General features: G+C 41.5%; 1 protein-coding gene across 1 annotated transcript; it reads left to right on the top strand.

Annotated features, from left to right (window-relative positions):
• Positions 1-9,308: 9,308 nt before the first annotated feature.
• LOC131008200 (uncharacterized) lies at positions 9,309-10,786 on the top strand. Its single transcript, XM_057935092.1, has 4 exons — positions 9,309-9,727; positions 9,943-10,117; positions 10,293-10,484; positions 10,550-10,786. The coding sequence occupies exons 1-4, from the start codon at positions 9,309-9,311 to the stop codon at positions 10,784-10,786; spliced, it is 1,023 nt and encodes a 340-aa protein (XP_057791075.1).
• The last annotated feature ends 1,344 nt before the right edge of the window (positions 10,787-12,130 follow it).

The raw sequence follows: 12,130 nt of genomic DNA, 5'->3' as shown, positions 1-12,130 counted from the left end.
CCTGGTTGACTTAACAGGATAAGTTTCCTTCAGATGAGCGCTTGTCTTGATTGCTTTCCACATCAGCGGTCGTAGAACAGCAGTTGGTTGACCACCAGTCAGCATGACTGTTTGAGAAAATCTTCAAACACAGCATCACTCTTCTGGGTTGTTGAGGCCGATCCTTCCACACAGATCGTTGAACCTTTCTTCTGGAAGAGCCTTGGTCAGCAAGTCCGCTATCTGAACAGCAGTTGGAATCCATTCTATTGAGATATCCTTCTTTTCGACGTGATCACGAATAAAGTGATATCGAATGACGATATGCTTGACTCTGGTGTGATGAACTGGATTCTGTGAGATTGCAATAGCACTGGAGCTGTCGCAATAGATTGGGACTTCCTTTTCGTCTATCCCATAGTCCTTCAACTGTTGGACTAACCATAGGAGTTGTGAACAGCAGCTTCCCGCAGCAACATATTCAGCTTCAGTTGTGGAGGTGGCGACTGAAGTCTGCTTCTTTGAAAACCATGAGATGAGCTTGTTGCCTAGGAATTGACAGGTTCCGGATATTGATTTGCGATCAATTTTGCATCCTCCAAAATCTGAGTCTGAATATCCGGTGAGCTTGAAGTCGTCGTTAGTTGGGTACCACAATCCTAAATTGGGTGTGCCTTTGAGATATCGCAAAATTCGCTTTGCTGCATCCATATGAGCTTCCTTTGGATCTGACTGATATCTCGCACAAACTCCGACTGCATATGCGATATCTGGTCTGCTCGCAGTCAAATACAGCAATGATTTCTCTGTACTTGGTTGAAGATACAAATTTCCCTTTTGATCCTGGATCAACTTTTCAGTTTGTATTCATTGAGATCTTGACTGATTTCATGTGCTGAATACCGAACTTGGCTATCAGTTCCTTGGCATACTTGGACTGATTGATCAGTATTCCTTCGCTGGTCTGCTTGACTTGCAATCCTAGAAAGAAATTCATTTCTCTCATCATGGACATCTGGAATTTATTGGTCATGATATCAGCGAACTTCTTGCACATATGTTCGGATTTGGATCCGAAAATTATGTCATCGACATAAATCTGAACAAGTAGAAGATCTTCTCCTTCTTTGAGGGTGAACAACGTTCTATCCACAGATCCTTTCTTGAAATCTTGTTCAACAAGACACTCAGAGAGAGTATCATACCATGCTCTTGGAGCTTGCTTCAATCCATAGAGCGCTTTCTTCAGCTTGTACACCTTTTCTGGTCCTACAACCTCAAAGCCTGGAGGTTGTTCCACGTAGACTTCATCGGTGAGCACTCCATTGAGAAATGCACAATTCACATCCATTTGGTGTACCTTGAATCCTTTATGAGCTGCGAAGGCTAAGAAGAGTATGACTGCTTCCAATCTAGCAACTGGGGCAAACGTCTCATCGTAGTCGATACCTTCTTCTTGACTGTAACCTTTTGCTATAAGCCTTGCTTTGTTTCTCACAATATTTCCTTCTTCGTCTTTCTTGTTTTTGAAAATTCATTTCAAACCAATCACCTTTGCATCGTCTGGTCGATCCACAAGTAGACATGGCCAAAAAAACTGGAACCGGGAACCGAACCGTGAAACCGGACCATCCGAGATGGTTCTGGAACCGGAACCGTGTCATATAGGTCCGAACCGAAACCAAAACCGTGCTCGACCGGTTCGGTTCCGGTTCCAATTTCTTCAAACCGCCGGTTCCCAGTTCCGAACCGGAACCGAACCGTGGAACCGGGAACCGTGCTGGAACCGTGAACCTACGGTTCCACGGTTAGAACCGGGAACCGTGGAACCGTCTGAGAACCGCTTATAAGTAAGGTATTTACTTTATTATCAAATACATTTAAAATATTAATTTCTTAAATTTTATGTTGAAAAGAAGTTGATCAACTTAAGACGAAATGGAGGGAGTTTATATCAGTAGCTCCATAGTGTTTATTATTTTGGGAACCGAGTTGTTTTGGTTACAAATGGAGGATCATGTGTGAGTTGTAAAAATACTTATGTCGTTAGTTGTTTATTAGTGGTATAGGTTAATAGTTATCAGTTAATTGGTTTTTTTTAAATAGTTATCCGTTAATTAATCCATAGTGGACTTTGATTCGTTCGGGATACGTAGACAACTCAATTATAACTTAAATATTATAATTAAGCTCAAGTCCTATTTTCTTTATTTCTTTTTCCCCCAATTACAAGTTGTAAACTAAGTTGCCATAATTTTATTTTAGCATCCAAAAGTTGTAATTTGTAAATTGTATTTATAAGAGTTGTAAGGTGTAACTTTGAATTATAAGTTCAATTTAGAAAATAAAGTATATGAAATTTATAATTTTTTGTGTCTTTTATTTTATTAAAGCAAATTTCATTAAATTTTACACAACAATACATATAAAACAATACAAATTACATAAAAAAAAGTAAAAAATAAAAAAAATAAAAAAAATTGACGGTTCTAACGGTTCGAACCGGAACCGGCGGTTCGAAACCGGAATCGGAACCGCCAGTTCACGGTTCGGAACCAAAACCGTGAGGGTTATTTTTCGGTTCGGTTCCGGTTCCAGTTTTTGGAACCGGGAACCAGCAGTTCCGGTTCCGGTTCGAACCGGGAACCGAACCATGGCCGCCTCTATCCACAAGCTCCCAAACTGAATTCCGATTGAATTCATTGAGTTCTTCTTGCATTGCGATGACCCATTGAGTGGACTTCAGAGCTTCTTCGACATCCTTGGGCTCTGTAGATGATAAGAAACAGCTGAAATTTTTATCTTCGTTGATGCAGTTTTGGTTGATATCAAAGACGAGGTTGCACATTGATCTTCGAGTCTTGACACCGTCTGATGGTTCTCCAATGATGTTCTTATTTGAATGGAGTTCAAACCATCTTCGATACTTCTTGATCTCTTCTGGTGATGGTGGGGCTTCTTCAGTCAGAATGGTTCTGAAGTGTTGAGCACCTTCTGGAGCAGGGGAGAGTTGAACTGGAGCTGCTTCGGCATGCTCAACTCGTTATTCGGCAACTGGAATTCCTCCTTGACTGATGCCATCTGCATTGGCTCCAGTCTGAGCTTCAGACCTTTGGCTAATCTTCTGATACTGAAGCTTCTCAGTATCTTCATCTTTTCCTGGTCCCCACACCAAGACAGTAGAAGGTTCGGTGTTGTCGATTTCAGTCTTGGAAACTTCAGTGTTCTCAACACTTCTTTCAGTTTCCTATTTCCTGAAATCATCTATAGACTCATCAAAGACAACATGTGGTGTTTCTTCAACACAAAGAGTTTGAGAGTTAAACACTCGATAGGCTTTGCTGGATCGTTCTGTTCCACAGTATCCAAGAAAAATTCCTGGATCAGCCTTGCTATCAAATGTGTTTAACCTCTTCTTATCATTGTTGTGGATGAAACACCTAGAACCGAAAGCATGAAAATATGCAATTGAAGGCTTCATGTTCTTCCATAGCTCGTATGGAGTTTTTCCATGTCTTTGAGTGAGGAATGATCGATTTTGCGTGTAGCATGCGTTGTTGACTACTTTGGCCCAAAACTTCAAGGGGAGCTTTGATTCGGCTAGCATCGTCCTTGCTGCTTCCTTCAAAGACCTGTTTCTTCTTTTTGCAACTCCGTTCTGTTGAGGAGTCCTTGCTGCAGAAGTTTGATGACTAATTCCTTGTTCATCACAATACTCACGAATGACGGTATTAAGGAATTCAGTCCCACGATCTGATCTGATGCTGATGATGTTGACTTCCTTTTCAACGCTCAGTCTTCTCAGCAGCTTTGGCAATTCCAGCAGTGTCTCTCTCTTGTTGTAGAGAAAGATAACCCAAGTATATCGTGAATAATCATCCACAACAACTAAGGTGTACTTCCTACCGTTGTAGCTTCTTGGAGAGATTGGGCCAAACAGATCCATGTGAAGTAGTTGAAGAATCCTTCCAGAGGAGTGTCCTGACTTTAACTTGAATGACGTCCTTGTCTGCTTTCCTCTTCGACATGCTTCACATTCTTGCTTCTTCTGGAATACAATAGAAGGCAAACCTTCTACCAGTTGATGTTTAGCAAGCTTGTTGATCATCTTGAAGTTGAGGTGGTTGAGTCTAGGGGTGGCAATCGGGTACGACGGGTACGGATAGTGACTATCCATACTCATACCCACGAACTAAATGGATAGTAGTTTTTAACCACGAAACTATCCATGGATATCAAATGGTATCCAAACCCGCCACCCGCGGATACCCGCTACCCGTCGGGTGTCCGCGAACCCGCTACCCGTCGGGTATCCACCACTCGCTATCCGTCGAATACCCGCCACCCACTATCCGTCGGATACCCGCTACCCACTATCCGCCAGATACCCGCCACCCACTATCCATTGGATAGCCGTGAAATAAAATTTAATTATAAATTTATAATAAATTTAACGGGTAATTGACGGGTATTTCACGGGTAATTGGCGGGTATTTTTGTGGATATTTTTTACGGGTAAACGGTTTCGCGGGTATGGATAGTAAGTATTCAAATCCATACCCACGAACTAAATGGATATGGAATTGCAACCACGAAACTATCTGTGGATATGAAATGCCTCTCAAACCCACCCTAATAGGTTGAGTTTTCACGGGTATCCATTACCCGCGGGCAAATTGCCATCCCTAGTTGAGTCTCCTGTGCCACAGCCAGTTGAGCTCTGAGTTGCTTTTGCTGATGAGACACGTTTCTGGAGGGCTGTCTTCCCATGAGACGACGTAGAGACTTCCTTGTCTGAATCCTTTTAGAACCACCTTTCTTTGATTGTTTCTAACAGTGAATTCATCATTTTTTATCTTCACTGTGAAACCGTTGTCACAAAATTGACTCACAGACAACAAATTATGTTTAAGAACAGAAACAAAGCTAACATTACTGATACTGGCGTTACCCATGTCGAGCACATCATAGCCTTTTGTTTCTCCGATTGAGTTGTCTCCGAATGTAACTTTGGATCCAGCTTTCTCAACATACTGAGATAGATATTCTTTGTAGCCCGTCATGTGCTTCGAGCAGCCGCTATCCAGATACCATGTTCTGATTGAAGCTTTAACTTCTTCCTTCTTTTTATGTTTTCTATTTTTGACCTGCAAGGAAGAGTTAATTTAGGTACCCAATCAAGATTTGGGTCCTTCAATGTTAGCTCGAGTTCCCTTTGGAACCCATATCTGCTTCAGAACTGGTCTTGCTGATCTTTTGTGCTTTGCTAGTCGTCTGACTGAAGTAGTTGGCGCTTCAGTTGGCACATGAGCATTCTTCTGTTGAGCTTTCCTTTTGAAGCCTCACTCTTGTAGGAGTTATGTCTGATGAGTTGTTGAGGTCTTCTTTGCTCGACAAAGTATCTTCCTTGAGATACTCGAGTCATTTCAGACTGATGGAGACTTGACTGATGTCGTGAGACATGAGTCATCTGATGTCCAGTCGCTTGTCGTAGAGGATGGCGTTTGGCTCGTCTGGACCCATCATTATTTTGTCTCCATGGATGTTGTTCTTTCTGAAACTGAACTGATTTCAGTTTCTGACTGATGTTGTTGTTCTTCCCCTTTGACTAGTGAGGAAGATTCTTCTTGATTCCTGATGTTCCTTCCCCGATCTTTGACTGAATTCTGCTTTCCAGTTTTCTCAATAGGATGATCTGGTTGGGGGCCTCCCTTGCTCGTCTGTAGCTTTGTGGAGGAGGAACATTAGTCTTTGCCATCAGTTTGCGTTTGCGAACTTCATCCATGTCATGATCTCTTGATTATTCTGATGTGTTGTTTTCAGAAGTATCGTCCTTTGCATTGATCATGACATTATTTCCTTTATCAGCAGCAGCAACCTTTCCTCCAATGCTTTCAACGAGGCCTTTTGATGGAAAGTTGCTCATCATTGGAGACTTCATCATGCAGTCCTTGACTGTTTCTTCCAGTTTGTGATTGAGCATCTTGATTTCATGAGAAGCTCTGTCACATTCTGAGTTGGAGAATCTGAGCTTTTCTTCCAGTCGACTGTTCTCCATGATCAACTGATCAAGACAAGTTTCATCTGGAAAGTAGATGATTGTCTGATTCTTGGCTCATTCATCATTGATCTCCTTTTCCATTTTCTGATTCTGCTTGAGGAGATCTTCGAACAATTTCCTCAACTGACAGTGATTAGTCATGAGCTGATCGAACTCGTCAGTTTCATCGGCAGAGCTTTCTCCAGATTCTGAGTGGTCTCCTGAAAACATCAGGAAGTTATCAGTATAAGGAGTTTTTGAATGAGAGATTACCTCTGAGCCATTCATTCCATTGTCGTAGCTGTTGTCAGCCACACTTTCAGTTTCATTGGCCATCAGGGCTTGGCTCTCATCATCTGAGCTGGTAGAGTTGAAGTCGGATGATTCTGATGTGTCTTCGGAAGATTCAACCATCTGATGTTGTCAACCATCGCTTTCTTCTTCGCATAACTACGATCCTTCTTGGATTTCAGCTCTTTGCGCTCAGATTGAGTCAGTTCAGGGCATTTATTTCGAAAGTGCCCTTTCTTTCTGCATCCAAAGCATTCCATATCTTTGATGTCGTAGGCGGCTGACTTTCTTTCTCCGCTTCGATCAGTGGAATGTCTGGAGTTGCTTTCTCTTTCCTTTCCTTTGTAGTGCTGCTTGTGGAACCTTTTGTACTTGCGGAATTTGGACTCCATCTTGTTGAATCTTTCAGTCAACAAAGCGTATTGACTGAAGAAGTCCTCGGGCTTGAGGTCCGCTGGCTCCTTCATTTGCTTCTTGCTTTCTCTCGCTGAAGCTTTCAGTGCTGCTCCTCTTGAGGTTGATGGACCATCTTCGTCTGATCCTCCAGCCTTCTTGATTCTAAGATTTCTCTGGATGTCGAACTCATTTTCCAAGAGATCAGAGAAAAGCTTGTTTATCGGGAGCTGACTGAATCCAGGCTTATTCTGATGAACGACTGAGTAGATCTGCCATTCTCCTCGTGGCAGTGCTCGAAGAATCTTCAAGTTGATTTCTCGTTGAGTGTACTTATCCTTCGAGATGGATTGAACTTCATTCAGGATTTGATTGAATCTGAGTCTCATCTCGTCGACAGATTCATTCTTGAGCATGAGGAAGGAGTCGAACTTCTGGCAAGCTATGGATAGCTTGTTCTCCTTGATTTCCTCGGATCCTACGCACATTCCTTCAAGAATGTCCCACATCTCCTTTGCAGTTCCGCACTTGATGATCTTGGTGACATGCTTGTCAGGAACGGTGCCGGAGATGATGCTTTTGGCGAGGTTGTCTAGCTCATCTTGCTTCCTTTCTGTGGTGAAGTCTGCCTTTTTCTTGTTCTGGACCTCATCGTATGGATCCCGATTTGGATCAATGGGAACTCTTTTGACGATTTCGGTGATGGTGATTGGTCCGTTGGTGATGACTTCCCACATTCGGCAATGTTGGGTGGTGAGGAAGCTTTCAAGCCGAAACTTCCATATGTCGTATTTTTCAATACTAAACATAGGTAGAGAGGACAATCTGTTGTGGTTAGTCTCCATCAAAAAAGAGAGAACATAAAACAACAGATAGAGCAAATAGCAAGCACCTTTTTGAAAGAGAAAAGTTTTTCGAGACCTTTGAGAAAAAGGATCTAGTTCAATTAGAACCTAATCAGAAACAGAATGTTCTTGCGAACAACCTGCTCTGATACCAATTATTAGGTCCGGAGGGTCTCGAATATGTGTATGGAGGAGGGGGGGAAATACACCTATGGGCTATTTTTCTCCTCTAAAACAGAGGGATCTCAAGATAGAGGTCAAAACGAAACTTTACAAGCAAACTAAGACACCTGTTAATAGAAAGGAGTTTTGATCAAACAGGGTTGACGATTGATACTGAAAAACTCTTCAGTAAGGAGTTATCAGTTAAGTTACTGGAACTTAACTGATGCACGTAAAGGCTTCAGTCGAGTTTGCTAAAACAGAGATGATATCACTCTTCCTGACTATCGGAGGATAGATCAGTCAGACAAATATCATACGCAGCGGAAATAACTTTGTTTCGTAATAGCCTCGGTTGAGCACGTTGTTAGTCTTAGGTTTCTCTTTGCAGTTAATCAGAATTCAGTTTATCAAATGAAAGAACACAAGTAAGAATGTAAAACTGAAAGCTGTAAATAACACAGAGACTTTTACGTGGTTCGGAAAACACTTCCTACATCCACGGTCGGTTGATCAGACCAACAATCCACTCCGCAAGTGCTTAACTGGTGCATTGCAAATCGAACCGTGTGCTTGCCGGGTGCACACAACTGTACCACTGAAGATTCCACTCTTCACTACCAACATTTTACTCGCGTTGGATTTCTCACTCCTAGCATGACCTTGCACTAGGATCTCACGGAGTCAGAGTACCTTCCTGAACTCTTTTACCACTCAAACACTCGATTCTATCTCTCGAAAGGAGGTTTGAAAACTTGCCAACTATACTTTAAAGAACAAGTTCTTTGGAGCAAGTTTGACCTAGGCTTCTGGGTAAACAGAGGTTTGCCTAAGGTCTAAGAGAATGTGTGTAATCAGCAGTGACTGATTTTTGGTTTTGGAATTCTCTTCTTCGATTCAAGCTTTGGGGAGGTTAAGCTTTTGGCTGAGAAACTATTTTGGCTGAGTTTCAGCTTATGTCGTTGAATCGGTAAAGATTGAAGTGATCCTCGAGCGCTATTTATAGGAGAGGTCTTGAATAGATCCGTTGGCGGAGAACGTCTTCAAGATTTGTTCCGTTGGAGAGCTTTTCGAATTTGGGCTGGGGCTTCAATCTTCGAGGTTCCTTATTTGGTGGGAACGACTATGTTGAAGAGCAGGAGATGTGACGTCTCTGATAAAGTAGCCACCAAATAGGAATGACCTCTACAGAGAGGGATTATCTTGAGATCTCTGCATTTAATGCGGCTGTACTTTTGCAGTACGTGGCTTCCTTTGAACGTTGGGTCCGAGGAAGAATGTTTAACTGATACTTGACTTTAGTATCAGTCCGCTGAGTCCATGTGGCACGCATTAAGTAATCAGTTCCGAACTGATTCTTCAACTGATACTTCAGTTGGTATCTTCAGTCTTCAGTCTTCAGTCTTCAGTCTTCGAAACCGCAAGCTATACTAGAAACGAACTCTAACACTTGAGTTCAAACAGTTCTAGTCTATTACAATTAAGACCTATGAATTTTGGTATCATCAAAACAAGGATTAGGATATTCCATAAAGTTCCCAACACTATATATCCTAACAATACATAAAAACACTTTCTAAAGACAAACACTTCACAAAATGGTACACTTGAAGGATGTTGAAGATGATAAAAAGATGATGGTAGTCCAATTCCTTCTTCAAAACTCCAAGGATGGCAAACCCAAATACGGCAAAATGAAGGATGCCGACATCAAATTCAACTTGGGGAGGCGCACGATCACTCGTTTTTGGGCTGAAGCAAAGAAACAAAAGATTCAAGGTCAGCTCATCAATTTAACATCCACAAAAAGGTATACACCACGTTTCACAAAGTGTGTTCAGATTAACATAGAGCAAATTCAGTCATTGGAGCTGTGTAGAAGAGGTACAATTAGAAAGCTAGCATTTGGAATAAAGTGTAGCAAGAGCACAGTGGGAAGGTGGGTGAATCTAGGGCTAATCAAAGCACATGTTAGTGCCATTAAGCCTGATCAAACTGCCCCTAATAAACTTCTCAGGTTAAGGTTTTCATTGGAAGCCTTAGAATATGATAGAATTGCTGACATTCTGCGATTTAAGACAATGCACAACACAGTACACATAGTGAGAAATGGTTCTACATGACAAAAGCTTCTCATCGATTTTATCTCACACAAGACGAGCCCGAACCGTACAGGAGCTGTAAATGCAAGACATTCATAAAAAAGGTGATGTTTATGTGCGCGGTTTGCAGGCCCATCTTCGATGAGAATGGTAATGTGATATTTGATGGGAAAATAAGCATTTTCCCATTCATAGAAAAAGTACCAGCCAAGAGAAGAAGCAAGAACACAAGTGCAGGGACTTTAGAAACAAAACCATTGCAGTCCATAACAACAGTGGTGACAAAAGAGTGCTTCATCAACAAGGTATGGAAACGCAAAGAGATATGCACAAAATGCAATGGTGTACTTTATAATGTTGAGTTAGTATGCAAAGTGTAACTGCTATGGTTTTAAATTTCATATTTTCCAGATTGTACCGGCTATTATGGCTCAATGGCCAGAGAGTGCATCAAAGTTGATTTTCATTCAACAAGATTAGGCCAAATCACACATAAGTGACTTAGATCCAGAATTCAGGCAGGCTGCCTCTCAAAAAGGCTTTGATATAAGAATTGTTCACCAACCACCCTACTCACCGGACACGAATGTCAATGACTTGGGATGGTTTAGAGCAATTCAAAGCATTCAAGAGGAGGCTGTCTGCACAACTGTTGATCAATTAGTGAATGCAGTATGCAATAGCTTCATGGAACTCAATCCAGTTGCATTAAACAATGTTTTTTTTAATCCCTACAGGGGTGCATGATAGAAACAATGCGAATGAAAGGTCATAATGCCTACAAAGTGCCACATATGAGCAAAGATGCTCTAATTAGGCAGAATGCCTTGCCAATCACATTGGAAGTTGACAAACAACTTGTCAACGAGTGTATCAGTCACATGATAGAGGCAGGGGAAGAAGAAAGAATGCAACATCTTATTGAAGAGTTGGGATATGGATATGAGGCTCAAATTCAGCTCTTTGAAGCCTAGATGAAGCAAGAAAGACTCTTTTTTGTAAAGGTTAGACTTTGGTAGACATAGAAGTTTTTTTTGTAAAAAAGCCAAAGGCCTCAAAGCCTCCTTTTTGTAAAGGTTGAAGCCTCATTGTAGTGTTTGATTTACTTTGAAAATTATGCATGATTTCCTGTTAAAACTCACAACCTCAAACACAGAAAACAACAAGCATCACCATCACACAAGGCACAAAGATAAACACATAACACAGGAAGATTAAGGGGCATTTTAAGATCGGGGGACCTCAAACCCATTTCTTCACATAGGAATCACTAATGGGTTTAATGGCCAGAATGACAAGAAAAAATATGGTTTCAAATCAATTAGAGCATCACAGATGTGAAAACATCAAATAAAAAACATCATATTAGCCAAATCTCCCACAAATCCACATATGTTCTTGCCACACATCCAAAAAACGTAACACCCATCATCAGCACATACAAATGAATCCAAAATCCACAGATGCTATTCAACAGCACACAGGCAACATGAACTAGGGTTTCACACGAAAGAGAACAGAGCATCACAGAAGCTACACTAAGCAAGAAAAATGAAAGTCCTCACATGTTTGATAATGGGAAAATAGATCTCGGTGAAACGATCTACAATCTTCTGGAATCGGTAGGGCGGAGGCTCCGCCTTTTCCTCAAAATCAGGAGCCGCCACTTCATCTTCTTCATCTTCATGTTCTGCCCTTTCCACACTACCTACAAAGCTCTCTAAACTCTTCTCATCATCATCACTCTCCCCAAAATCTTCACTATATACACTAGAATTATTAGTGTCTCCCTCATTTAGTACTTCTTCACTCTCAACCCCTTCCCTTTCATTAACACCTATGCCCTCACCATCAGTCCCTGCACTCTCATGTATCATTTGCCTGCCCTCACCCTCATTAACACTATGGTTCTCAGTCCCTGTCCTCTCATGTGTCACACCCTTATTTTCATTATGAACTGCCTCACCACTCTCATTTAGTTTAACCCCAACCTCATGAACAATCTCTACCTCTTGTAACCAAGAATCATCAACATCATAAATTCCTATTATCTCAACCTCTTCTTCTCTATGGTCAGGTTGAACAACACCCTCACCACTCTCATTTTGTTTAACCCCAACATCCTTCACATCTCCCTCAGTCATACCAACATCAACACTATCTAGCATATTTATTTCAGTGTTTTCTTTCCCACCATCATCGTCATTCTCTTCCATAAACATCTTTAGAGGTTCTATACTAGGTAAAGGATCACATTCATGATCTGCATAAAATTCTATCTCCTCTTGGCCAACAAGTTCTAGATAATCTAACACCTT

The sequence above is a fragment of the Salvia miltiorrhiza genome, chromosome 2, assembly GCF_028751815.1.
Source record: "Salvia miltiorrhiza cultivar Shanhuang (shh) chromosome 2, IMPLAD_Smil_shh, whole genome shotgun sequence".
Classification (NCBI taxonomy): Eukaryota; Viridiplantae; Streptophyta; class Magnoliopsida; order Lamiales; family Lamiaceae; genus Salvia; species Salvia miltiorrhiza.
This window is presented reverse-complemented; position numbering and strand designations above follow the sequence as displayed.